At 37.0% G+C, this 13345-nt stretch overlaps 1 protein-coding gene across 3 annotated transcripts in view; it reads left to right on the forward strand.

Annotated features, from left to right (window-relative positions):
- LOC133302602 (DExH-box ATP-dependent RNA helicase DExH14) overlaps window positions 1-13345 on the forward strand; it is a 57529-nt gene that overhangs the window by 6534 nt on the left and 37650 nt on the right. For all 3 annotated transcript variants that reach the window (XR_009750365.1, XM_061502410.1, XM_061502411.1), the window contains exons 10-21: window positions 1034-1105; window positions 1211-1327; window positions 1436-1597; window positions 2183-2248; window positions 2361-2513; window positions 2604-2687; window positions 2870-2944; window positions 3032-3163; window positions 3252-3317; window positions 7781-7846; window positions 7935-8057; window positions 8192-8341. Coding sequence is in view for 2 of the 3 variants with exons in the window: in XM_061502410.1 (XP_061358394.1) it covers window positions 1034-1105; window positions 1211-1327; window positions 1436-1597; window positions 2183-2248; window positions 2361-2513; window positions 2604-2687; window positions 2870-2944; window positions 3032-3163; window positions 3252-3317; window positions 7781-7846; window positions 7935-8057; window positions 8192-8341 (1266 nt within the window). In the remaining variant the exon portion in view is untranslated. The remainder of the gene's footprint in view (window positions 1-1033; window positions 1106-1210; window positions 1328-1435; window positions 1598-2182; window positions 2249-2360; window positions 2514-2603; window positions 2688-2869; window positions 2945-3031; window positions 3164-3251; window positions 3318-7780; window positions 7847-7934; window positions 8058-8191; window positions 8342-13345) is intronic.

The following is a 13345-nucleotide window of genomic DNA, read 5'->3' on the forward strand; positions in this document are numbered from 1 at the left end:
CTGAGGAATCTCTGGACTTGCTACTAAAACGGTGATGCTGATGAGCCTTTATCCCTGCTTGTATGTGCTGCTTCCGCAACAAGTAGTCATTCTCATCTAGTTTTACCGAAATTGAATGAGAAAATAGCACTGGATTGGTCTTGCTTTGACTTGTATCCATGGGGGACGTAGGATTCTGGTTTGAGAAGGAGGAATCACTAGGAACAAGTGGAGCTACTTTCGTATGTTGTGGAGAAGCCATGGTTAATGGTTCAGGCCCTACTGAGAGAAAGAGAAGAGAATAATGAGAGAGAGAGAGCGAGGAAGAGAGAGAGAGAGATACTCTGAATGTTTTAATATTATTTCTACAAACTAAAAACTCTGGTATGCAGAGAGGGATATAGATAGAAGTAGAAGTACAAAGGTTTGCACTGTAAGCTAATGAATCTAACAACTGCTATAACAATGACAGCTCAGCTAACCAACTAACAGAAAGAAAACTAATCTTAGCTGGAGTAACAGAGTTACTCTAAGTGCAGCAGTACCATAGTTCTGTGTAGGAATATGATTACTATTCTAATATGGACAAGCTGCTATTACTTCCCAAAACCTATTAGGTATTGTGAATATTTTTATCTAATAATCTTCGAGCCACACGCTGAAAGGAAAAAATGGTGAAGTACCGTAAGTACCATGCTTACTTAATTTTAGACTGTTAGCTCATCTATGATAATTTATTTATTTATTTTTTTAATTTTTTGGGGTACAATCTGATAAATTTTAACTAGACCCATATTGAGATTTTTTGGGGCTAAAGTGATACTATAAGTGGGGAAGAGATAAAGTATGTTCTATTTTTAATTTTTTCTTAATGGGCATTTTCAAGGAGTTTGATTGCTAGATATCTCGAGAAATTATAGGGCTTTAATGTATTCATGGTCTTTCTTAATTGTTCAATTGTTTGTGCTTTTTCATATTTTAGCTCTGTATGCTCTTTCTTAGAAGCGTGTTTTCATGAAAGAACTTATTTCCTTGATGAATGAATTGTATGCAGATTGGACAACACTTTAGGGATGGTTACTTGCATAAAGATGAATTTAAGGTAGTTTATGTTGCTCCAATGAAGGTATGTTGATGCTTGGGTTGCTCTTCTTTCTATTTCTCTATTCAGTCTTGCCTTTTATTCCCTGAATTTGTGTTGTTTCTGAGTTTAGATGATTGTCCTTTCTAGGCTTTGGCTGCAGAAGTCACAAGAACATTCAGCCAACGTTTATCTCCTTTGAATATGATTGTTAGAGAGCTTACTGGAGATATGCAGCTCTCTAAAAATGAACTTGAAGAAACTCAGGTTTCTTGTTATGAAAATTACAGGGTTAGGAATCTTCAGATTTCTTCGCCAGCATGCAAACTAAGTTCTGTTTTTTTTCTTTTTTCTTTTTCCCCTGGTTTAAATCAGATGATAGTGACAACACCTGAGAAATGGGATGTCATTACTCGAAAGAGCAGTGACATGTCACTCTCGATGCTAGTGAAGCTATTAATTATTGATGAAGTACATCTACTCAATGACGATAGAGGTCCTGTAATAGAGGCTCTAGTTGCCAGGACACTACGGCAGGTACAGCTTGTGACTATGTTTTTAATTGTTGGTGAGTTTTGGTTAAGCTAACATTCATGAAGCGTTTGTATCCTCGGTGAATTGTGCTTATGAAGAGAAATCTCGACTGGCTTCTTTCCAGTGATGTTTCTTGTGTTTGTTTTTGCCATAATTTATGTTTAAATCTAGAATTTTGATAAATAGGTTCCTCTTTCTAGTGGGTACGGGTTAAAAATGTAGTTCTGTAGGGAAGTAGAAGAGGTAAAGAATGAAAGAAACTTGTTTATTTTCAACAAGCATTTATTTTCGTTGTGCTGAAGTTGCTTGTGACTCTAATGTATTGTAAAGACTTATAATGCATCATTGTAAAGACTTATTTTCAACATGCATTTATTTTCATTGTGCTGAATGTTATTATTTTGATAATATCTCGCAGATAATGCCTGTGGTTTTGGTGTAATTTATATGATATACCAATCTGTGTAGTGGTGCTATTCCCATTACTTGGTGGTGCAACACTGCTATTACAGCCATTTATTATGTTTTATTTCCCCGCGTAATAATTGGCTTCTAATTGAACAATTTCTTCTATCTTTTTAATATCAGGTGGAGTCAACTCAGACAATGATACGCATTGTGGGCCTTTCTGCCACTCTTCCCAATTATCTAGAGGTGTTTGGTCTAATATATACTTGTTTTTATTACCTCTGTTGATCTTGATATTATGTATGCTGAAGTGTTTACTGAACTTCATCTGCCAATTCTGACCATTCATTGTGACCAGGTTGCACAGTTTCTTAGAGTAAATCCAGACGCAGGCCTTTTCTTTTTTGATTCGAGTTATCGTCCAGTGCCTCTTGCACAACAGTATATTGGAATTAGTGTGCCAAATTTTGCAGCTCGTAATGAATTGTTGAATGATATATGCTATATGAAGGTCTTGTTCCATATCTGTTCTCTTTTCATAACTAAATAAATCTTGCAATGGTGGCTAATTTGCTAGGTCTGACTCTTTTGTTTGAACCAGGTTGTTGATTCTATTAGACAAGGCCATCAGGCAATGGTATTTGTCCATTCACGAAAAGACACTGCAAAGACTGCTCAGAAACTGGTTTGTCATTTTGGAAGTTTTATGTAGTCATGTCATTTGATTTGTAGTTCTTTGTCCTTGAATTGGAGTGTTTACTAAACCATTATTATTGTACTATTTACTTCTGTGCTTGTGATCAGATTGTACTATTACCTTCCCATGCTTTGCTTTTAGTATCATCACTTGTATGTCATGTTCAATAGGTTGAACTTGCACGAAGAAATGAGGACTTGGAACTCTTTAGTAATAGTACACATCCGCAATTTACCTTTATAAAGGTAGGTTCAGTAAACATTTCTTTGGATTTTTCTAATGATATCTATGCTTCTTTTGAGTTCGGAGATTTTCTATCTTATGCATTGCAGAAAGATGTTATTAAATCCAGAAACAAAGATCTTGTTGAACTTTTTGAATTTGGCATGGGTATTCATCATGCTGGGATGTTACGTTCAGATAGAGGACTTACTGAGCGGCTTTTCTCTGATGGACTTCTGAAGGTAGAGCTTATCCCTCTCTAGTTTTTCGAGATTAGACTTTTAAAATTTGCCTGTAGGTTAATATAAGTATGGCTTTTACTGCTTTTAGGTACTTGTCTGTACAGCAACTCTGGCATGGGGTGTCAATCTACCTGCCCACACAGTTGTCATTAAGGTTTCTACTACAGATTTCTCTATCTTATTTGTTTTCTATAAATTAGATTTCATTTTCATCAATCCAATTTTTCTATAAATAATTGGTTATTCTTAAGTTGAAAATCTAGCTGTGAATAATTTGTTATTTGTTGAAGTTTTAGGTATTAGATTGAAAAGGGAAAAGTGACAGAGACAGATCACAAGAAAATGTAGTGCACTAGAGATACTTGGGGATATTCTAACATCTGTCAACCGCTTAATATGTTCTAGAAATTCATACATCTTAACATTGTGGTTTAGAAATTATGTTGGACAATTATTATATGGTGCATGAACCAGTAGAACCTAAATCATTTTCTGATTATGACAAAACTTTATTAGCTTGATCTATATGATATGATCTCAGCTTTTAATCCAATCACGGGTTTCATAGAAATTTAATTCGACAAAGAGCTATTTAATGTTGTAACTTTAGTTTAACACTCACACCTGCTCTCGATATATCCTAATGTGTTATGTGCATAACTGCATGTGTTTTTGTCGAATCTTGGAAAAGATAACAGGCACATGCTTGCGTGGTGTTGTGTGACATTAGAATTCTATTATTGTGATTATTACCATCTATGATGCACCAGAACCGACACCAACACGGGATACGATACGACACGACACACCGACACGTTAATTCTAAAAAATGTCATATTTCGACACGTTGAGACACGTTTTGATATTAAATAATTTTTTTAATATGTATAATATAATTTATATTTAATACATATACGAGTCCATAATAAGTCATATAACCAATCAAATATTTAAATTTCATAACATAAATATAAACAAAAATAATTTTTTGTACTTTGTTAATTTTTCATGTCAAATTTCATAACAGAAAAAAATTAATTTATAATTTTTTTTTTATATTTAGTTAATAAAATAAAATTAAGACTAAAAAAAATAAAAACGTGTCAGAGCGTTGACCGCGTGTCAGAAAAAGTTGACTGTGTGTCGGAAAAACGTGTCGGAGAGTTGACCGAGTGTCCCAAAATGTTGACCGCGTGTCCGTGTCCGACATGCAAATTTTTTTGAAAAGCCGTGTCCGTGCTTCTGAGATTACCATCGCATTCATAATTTGAACGGCAAACAGAGATATGGTTTTGATGTCCTCTGCTTTTTTTTCCCCCCACAAAATACAATAAGTATTTATTTAGAGAAAATAAGAAAATAGAACTGGTGTTACCAGAACCGATTGTCAAACTGTATTGTACATTTGTACTCATGAACTGTCTTTTGCTTTATACTTTCACTTTCTTTACAGTCAACTTGCCCATATTACACTTCAATTTTTATTGATTGGCTATGGGATCTAGTCTTCTTGACTTCCACAATTTTCAGAATAGTTCTACAACCCTTAAGTTTTCCTTATCTAATTGCCTTATGATTTAGCTTGATCCATGTTTGACTCGTCATATGTTGTAATCTATATGTTTCTTTAATTAGCGGGCTACGTGATATTGTAACTGCTGATTATTAATAGTTTTCTTTGCAGTTGCATAGATAAAAAAACATTTTGGGGCCTGCACCTAACAGCTTAAGATCTTAGTCTTAGGAGAGTTGGTCCTTCATTGTGAGAACCTCTTTGACTAGGTGGTTAAGATTTAGATCCTGCTCTTATTTCTTCATAAATTATTTGAAGGACTAAGTATGATGGATTTGTGCTTTATCCACCCTTGGCTGAAAGGGTTTTTGTGAGGTTGGGTAGTAAAAATAATAACCATTCCTATGCATGCACCCATAACATCTTTAAGCATTTACGACTTAGGAGAGTTGGTCCTTCATAGAGATTTTTGGTGTTTTCTAGCATGTAGTAGCTTTTGATACGAGTTTACAACAGTCTAGGCTTCTTGGATATATATATCAACTTCACCTTTATCTAAAACTAGTTTGAGTCTGCGGTTGATGAATGCAAATAAAAGTAAAAACAAGATTCAGGAAGAAAAAATAAATAAGAGAAAAAATAAAAAAGAGGGAAAATGTAAATAAGAAAGTTAAATTAATAAATAAATAAATATAGAGAGAACAGACTAAAAAGGACCGTCTGAAACATTGGAAAAAATGGGTATACCCCTCCACAAAGTTAATAGTTTTCTTCCACTCTGTCCTATATTTCCTATTCCGTTAAGTCTTGCTTTACTATTTTCCCCCAAGTAAATTTTGGCCGACCTCTTCTTTTTGTGTCATGCTCTTGGTAACAAACTTCTATTCTTACAAGAGAATTTAGGGGCATAGTAGTTAAAAGCGGCGCTACCCGCTCTGTTCGCGGGTTGCGGTGGTCAGCCGTGAGAAATTGCTCCGTACTGCGCCAAAAAATGATAGTGTCTGTAGTGGCCGAAATAGCGGAGGAATCGCGGCTGAAAGCGGTTCAAAATGAATTCAAAGCGCTTTCTCTCTCTCTCTTCTGCGTTAAAAAATGGAGTTCTCTCTCTTCTGCGTTATAAATTTGAAGACGTCGAAACAAACCCACAAACCCACGTGACTTGTATTGGGTTTCGATATATTTTAATATACTTTTTCCCACACGAGTCACGGGCAGCAGTTACAAAAGCTAAAGATTTATTTTTTATGGATAAAAAAATATATCAAAAGCTATTATTTAAATTTTAAGTAGTTGTTTAAAAAAAAAAAATTTAAACAATCAAGCTATATAAAAGAATTAGTAAATTGTTTTTTCCAAGTGTGAGCCACATATTTTTTGTCCTCTAAGATATATATAATTTTATATATACAAATTTAAGAGTCATAAATTTACTGTTACAATCACTTTGAACAAAATGAATATTATCTCAATCGATGTCTTCTCTTTTCTATCTCTATCTCTTGACTCATCTGAACAACATTGGCAGTGGGCAGCTTCTCCTCTCCTCCCTCTTGACTCATCATCTCTCCTCTCTTCATTTAGGTAATGATTTTGACTTTTTTTTTTCTCTAGCCTCTTATTTTGTTTTTCTTTTCTGGATTATTTTTTTTGAACTTTTTTTTCTGGTTTTTTTTTCTGACCTCCTATTTTTCTTTTCTGGTCTCCTATTTTTTTTTGTCAATAAAAAAAGAAGATCAATACTGATCTGGTCTCCTAATATTATTGTTTTTTATTTTTTAGCATATAAATGTGTGGTATATATAGGTTCTATTAATCCATTCCACTATTTCCGCAACCGTAACTCGATATAGTGTTTTTCAGGGTTGGCCACAATAGGCCGCAATCCGCTTTTAACTACTATGTTTAAGGGTTTTCATATTATATGCTCAAACCATCTCAATCTATATTCTCTCATCTTTTTAGCCATGGATACTGTTGCTATCTTTCGTCGAATATCTTCATCTCTTAGGGGTGTTCGCTGTCCGGATTGGATCGGTTTTGAAGCAAAAGTCATCTGATCCAATCACTTCGGTTTGTTTGGATTTTTTTTAAATTCGATCCAATCCAATCCAATTTTATTCAGTTTGGACTGGATCGTTTTTCGATTTTTAGGAAAGCCTAAAATTTCAGCCATATAAATCACTAGATATATCAAAATGAAGCCATACAAAGTTACAAACTACTGGAAATTCAAGTCTTCAAACTAAAAAAAATCATATCTACAAGTCTAACCAAAATAATTCTATCTCTTTTGTTTCTGACATCAACAACTCTATCTCTGAAACTCTTATCGCCGTAATCTCAACTCCATTTTTACTCTTATTTATGCCTGTGTACCACAACATGAATCTGGTGCCTTCTACTTCCTTAGCCTTTTTTGCAACCCATTTATGTCCTGTAGGAAATTAAAATTCACTCTCCTAACAAAAGTATCTGTTAACTTCGTTAACTTATGTGTTAAGGTTCCTTTATTCTAGCTTCCCAATTATATCCTTATATCCTTACCCCTTAGGCATTTTTTGCCTTATGTGCTTGCCCATAAATGTGTGAACACTCTAGCATACTTTTCACCATATCTGGGTGATGATGTGCGTCTTGCCTTGCGGCAAAGAACCTAGCCCATTTTTTGCTACACCCGGGCTCCGATGCAACATGTCACTAAGAAGGGTATGCTCCAATGAAAAATCATAAGTATTTATCTCATAAAGATAGTTATTTTCTTTTACGGCCAGCTCGCTACGCCTGACGTCAACCCTCCTTTGTGCTTGCTTGGGATAGGCTATGTATACATTCCTAGGTGGAGTTCTAATTCTGGACAAAATCCTAATTTGCTAACACATAATTGTTGTAGTGGAGTCTTATAGTGCCAATGTGTAAAAATTGATGACGGGCTACTACTGATTATATCCTGTACAATGTCATACCCAATATCCAGCTGCTTGGTTTCAGATTTATTTTTTCCAGGGATTTAGCATCAAGTTATTATGTCCTACTAGGTTCTTAAGGGTCTTGAGTTACTTTTATCTTGTAATTTGTAAATTGATCTAAAGATTGTTGTTCTCCAGGGTACCCAATTATATGATCCAAAAGCTGGTGGGTGGAAAGACCTGGGTATGCTTGATGTTATGCAGGTAAAGCATGGAGTTTCCTGTATTAAGAACACATGAAGCTCTTTTTTAACATTAGCTAAGATATTGTTTCTATGATATATTGTTGTAGATATTTGGGCGAGCTGGGAGACCTCAGTTTGACAACAGTGGTGAAGGTATCATAATTACATCTCATGACAAACTAGCATATTATCTGCGACTGCTGACAAGTCAACTACCTATAGAAAGCCAGGTAATGACAAGGAAAATGGTGAGGCAGTCATGTTCATGTGTGTACTTTGAAATTTTGCCTGCAAATTGGATCATGCATAAGATTTTTGTAATGTATTTGGTATTGGGTTTACTGACTTCTTTCGTCATTTGCAGTTTATTAGCTCCTTGAAAGATAATTTAAATGCGGAGGTGGCATTGGGTACTGTAACTAATGTTAAGGAAGCTTGTGCATGGCTTGGCTACACATATCTTTTCATAAGGATGAGAATGAATCCTTTGGCTTATGGTATTGGGTGGGATGAGGTACCTAACTCCAAACTTTACCTTTATTGAACTAGTTCTACAAATGTTTGTAAATTTTGGATTGTTTAGGGTAGATATCCTGTAATCATTAGAAAGTAGGAGTATTCGAAACCTGAAACATGGAAGTAGTGATATGGAGAGAAGGCTCTACTTAAGAAGCTGTACTATTGTTTGCAATAAGGAAATGGTGTAGTACAGATACATATTTACATATTTCCTATTCAGATTTGGGGACGCACTTGTCTGCCAGTATTTCAGATGCCTTATTAGGTGTGCTTCTTGCTTGTTCCAACTACATCTAGCCTGCCCTTACCCCACCAGTTTATGTGTCAACCTAGTAATTAAAATAATAAGAACTTACACAAAAAAGGAATTTGTATATTCTTTTTCTGATATGCTCCAAATCATTAGTTTTACCTTTTCACACATTTTACAAAAGTGTTAAGAGTATAATATAAACCATTAAAGAGACCCTCACCTAACAGCTTAAGCTTTTGTGTTGAATTGGTTCTTTACTTGGTATCTCAGAGCTCTTTTGTTTTGGGGACCCTCGCTTTCGCTTAGAACCTCGTTTTCGCTTTAAAACCTAAGCCCATTGCTTAGGAGTTCTTTTTTCTTTGCCGTGCGTCCTTCCGCAAGCCATCTAGGGCTATAAGCTCCTTCAGATTATTTCCGAACGCGTCAGCACCTCCGACCGCCATCGGAACCACCGTCTGTCACTGTTCCGGCCATCGGAGAATTTTTTCGGCGAGTTTTTGAACCAGAACACCTGTGATCAAGTCCCTCTCCTCCCGATGACCAGTTTTGTGGAAGTCCCACTGCCGTCGCACCCCGTCACCTTCTCTACGGGTGGTGCTAACGCGCAACCTTCCACCGGCGCGTGTGCACTGTTCCGGCGTCATTTTCCAGCCGTTCTTGGACAGACAGGCTCGCCCTCTTCTCCTCTTTCCAGATCTGTGGTTGGTTCTTTGTGGGTCTCACTTTCGTGTGTGCCTCTTCTTAATTTGCAATCAGGTTAGTTTCTGTTCACTTGGTTCTGTACCCTTGTGATTTTTTATAATGGCAGCATCTTCTCCTGCTCAATCAGGGATCAGTTCTCCCACTCGTCCTGCCAAAAGTTCCTCAAATGTCATCTCCACCAATGTTGGGCCCATTACCTCTTCCAAACTGAAGGGTTCTGTTAATTACAAAAATTGGGCTACCTCTGTTCGAGTTTGGTTCTTTGGATAGGGACATGGACAACATCTTACAACTAAATCCACTGATATTCCTAAAGAAGAAAAATCCGATTGGGATAGAATTGACAACCAACTTCTGAGTATCCTTTGGCAGTCTATTGATCCAATCGTCTTGGATATTTTCTATTCTTTTCAAACATGCAATGAAGTGTGGGAGGAAGCAAAACACCTCTACACTAAGGTAGTGTTTGGTTCAGGAGAAATTTTTTGATACTAGGAAAATGTAATTGATAGGAAAATGGAAGGAAAGTAAGTTTGGTAGGAAAGTTTAAAAAAAGTTGTTTGGTACTGCAAAATATAGATGGGAAAATTGGGTTAAATAAACTGATGTATGTTTGGTTGAAAATAAGTTTTTGACAGGAAAAAGAATTAAAATGACAAAATTAACCTTCTTCGTCTCTGTTTGTCCTGTCTTCTCCAAGCGGCCAGCTTCTGCAAAAACAACATCACTTTGGAGGTTTGATGGACTAGCCAGCTATCAGAATTACATAATTTGCAACTGAAACTTCACTAATATCATCATATGATTTAGAAAACATCATCATGTACATCGGGTTTAGACGCTTTAGAACATGTTTTTCCCAATCTGGCCTGAATCTAAATGGGCTTTCCTCAAGCCACACAGTTTGGCAATGCTCCAAATCAAGATTACCCAAACCATATCTCAAGAATTGTTCCTTCGATTGTGGCTTTCAAAAGGAGTGATGAAATTCTAAACCCTCAACTCGCATCTCAAGTTTTGTCAGAATGATACATGGTTTTGGCGTAGTCGACGTGTGGTTAAGATTGGAGGGGTATATTTGTCGTGCATGTCCCACCATTTTCAGATATCCGCTTTCTACGGAGAAAACCACCTTCACAAAAGGGTTTCAAAACACTGTTCAAAATTGGATTTCCTTTGTTATCATAGATTGATAGACAAACATCATTGATGGGGAAGAGACACCAAATCCATTTACCAAACGTGGAGAAGAAAGAAACCCGTTCTCACTTTGCTAGGAAAATTTTGAGAAGCATCGAACCAAACACTACCTAATGATGTTCAACAGCTCTATTTCATCTTGTCTCAGTTTGTGGATCTGCGCAAATCATCTGACACTCAGATGGAGACATGTTGGCAAAAGTCGATCTTTGATGCAGACATATTTGGATATGTTGCCCTACCCTACTGATGCTTCTGCATATCGGAAACAGCTGGAACGTCTCTTTATGGTTGCCACACTTTCTGGTCTTCCCGAAGAATATGACAATGTCCGGGATACTATCTTGACCAGTGGGGATGTTGATCTATCAATTACGTATCAGCGTCTTCTGAACCTTAATAAGAAATCTGCTCCTGCATCATCTTCTGTTGTTGATTCCACTGCTCTAGTTTCCCGTACTGACTTTCGCGGCAACATTGGAGGTGGTTGTGGTCGTGGTAGAGGCCAGGGAGGATGTGGTCAAGGCGGACGTGGTCAGCTACCTCGTTGTCATTATTGTCAGCAACTCAGTTATTATGAGGAACGTTGCTACACAAAGCATCCTCACCTACGACCCTCTCATGCTGCTAATATAGCTCAATCGGATACTGCTTCAATTGGTACAGTCTCTCTCTCCTCTGAAGACTATGCAACACTCCAGATTCTTCTCAGGAAGGCTTCTCCTCAGTCTCAACCCTCTGCTACAGAAACTGGTAATCCCATTGCTTGTGTTTCTCATTCTGCATCACTTAGTCCTTGGATATTTGACTCCGGTGCTACTGATCACCTTTGTGGTAATAAGGAACTCTTTTCATCTCTTACTTATTCTGATAATTTACCCTATTTTACTCTTGCTGATGGCACTAAAGCCCCTGTTCATGGGATTGGACAAATTTTCCAACCTCTTCCTTGACCTTGACATCTGTTTATTACATTCCTAACATCCCTTATAACTTAATTTCTGTGAGTAAATTGATCAGCTCTCTTAATTGTATTGTTACCTTCTCAAACCATTCTGTTTCTGTGCAGGATCCGGGTATGGGAAAGACGATTTGAGTGGGCTGTGAGTCACGAGGTCTGTTCTACCTGGTTGTGCCTCTTCCTTCAATTGCTTGTTCTCTCACTGAATCTCCACAACTCATCCATAGTCGCCTTGGTCATCCTAGCTTTTCAAAATTGCTGACGATGGTTCCTCTTTTATCCTGTCTTCAAAATTTAGATTGTCAGTCATGTCAGCAAGGGAAGCACATACGCTTCTCCTTTGCCAATCGAGTCAATAAACGAACTGATGCTCCTTTTTCTTTTATTTGTTCAGATATTTGGGGTCCAAGTCGTAATGTGTCTGTTTTAGGGTTTTGGTATTTTGTTACTTTTATTGATGATTTTTCACGTTGTACCTGGATTTATTTAATGAAAAATCGTTCTGAGTTGTTTTCTATTTATCAAACATTTTCTGCTGAGATTCATACTCAATTTGGTGCTTCTATTCATATGTTACGTAGTGATAATGTTAAGGAATATGTATCTATTGATTTTTCTAATTTCTTAGCCACACAGGGTACTTTACACCAAACTACTTGTCCTCACACTCCACAACAAAATGGAGTAGCCGAACGTAAAAATAGACATCTCTTTGAAACTGCACGGACTCTTCTTATTCACATGCATGTTCCTCTTCACTTCTGGGCTGATGCGGTTCTTGCCTCTTGTTTTCTCATCAACCGCATGCCTTCATGTGTGCTTAATAATGACATTTCTTATAACTTGTTGCTTCCAGATGCTTCTCTCTATCCCTTATCTCCACATGTCTTTGGTTGTACCTGTTTTGTTCATGATCTCACTCCTGGTAAGGATAAGTTAACATCTAAAGCCTGTAAATGTATTTTTCTTAGTTATTTTCGTCTTCAAAAGGGTTATCGTTGTTATTCTCCTGATCTTAAGCGGTATTTTGTCTTCGCTGATGTCACTTTTCTTGATCAACAACCTTTTAATTCTATCCCATCTCGATTGTCACAGGTTGATCATGTTCTTCCTGTTCCTTTTCTTGACTTGTCTTTTCCAGTTGCAGGTAACTCTATTCCAGATGAGCGATCTATTGCTTCCATACCTGAGGAACGTCTATTTCTCACCTATCAGAATCGTAGAACTGTGCCTCCTCTGACTTGACTCTTGCTTACATACTACTCTTAACCCTTATCCTCTTTATACTTTTTTGAGCTATGACTATCTTTCTATTCCTCATTTCACTTTTATTTCTAGTCTTTTTTTTGTTTCTATTCCTAAAACCACAGGTGAAGCACTTTCCTATCCAGGGTGGCGCCAAGCGATGCTTGATGAGATAACTGCACTTCATTCCAATGACACTTGGGATCTTGTTTCTGCTCCTTCAGAGAAATCTATAGTTGGTTGTCGCTGGGTCTTTACTGTCAAGGTTGGACCTGATGGCCATGTTGATTGTCTCAAGGCACGCTTAGTTGCAAAGGGTTTTACTCAAATCTTCGGCCTTGATTATAGTGACACATTCTCTCCAGTAGCTAAGATGGTATCAGTTCGCCTGTTTCTTGCTCTTGCTACTGTTCGTCACCGGCTACTCCTTCAACTTGACATCAAAAATGCCTTTCTTCATGGTGATTTACAAGAAGAAGTTTACATGGAGCAACCACCTGGCTTTATTGCTCAGGGGGAGTCTGGGAAGGTGTGCCGACTTCGCAAATCCTTATATGGTCTCAAGCAATCTTCTCGGGCATGGTTCAGTCGCTTTAGTTCTGCTGTTCAGGCTTTTGGCTTAATCCGCAACAAAATTG

Source organism: Gastrolobium bilobum, unplaced genomic scaffold (genome assembly GCF_033153095.1).
Source record: "Gastrolobium bilobum isolate Gb01-03AN ecotype WA unplaced genomic scaffold, APGP_CSIRO_Gbil_v1 utg12088, whole genome shotgun sequence".
Taxonomy (NCBI): Eukaryota; Viridiplantae; Streptophyta; class Magnoliopsida; order Fabales; family Fabaceae; genus Gastrolobium; species Gastrolobium bilobum.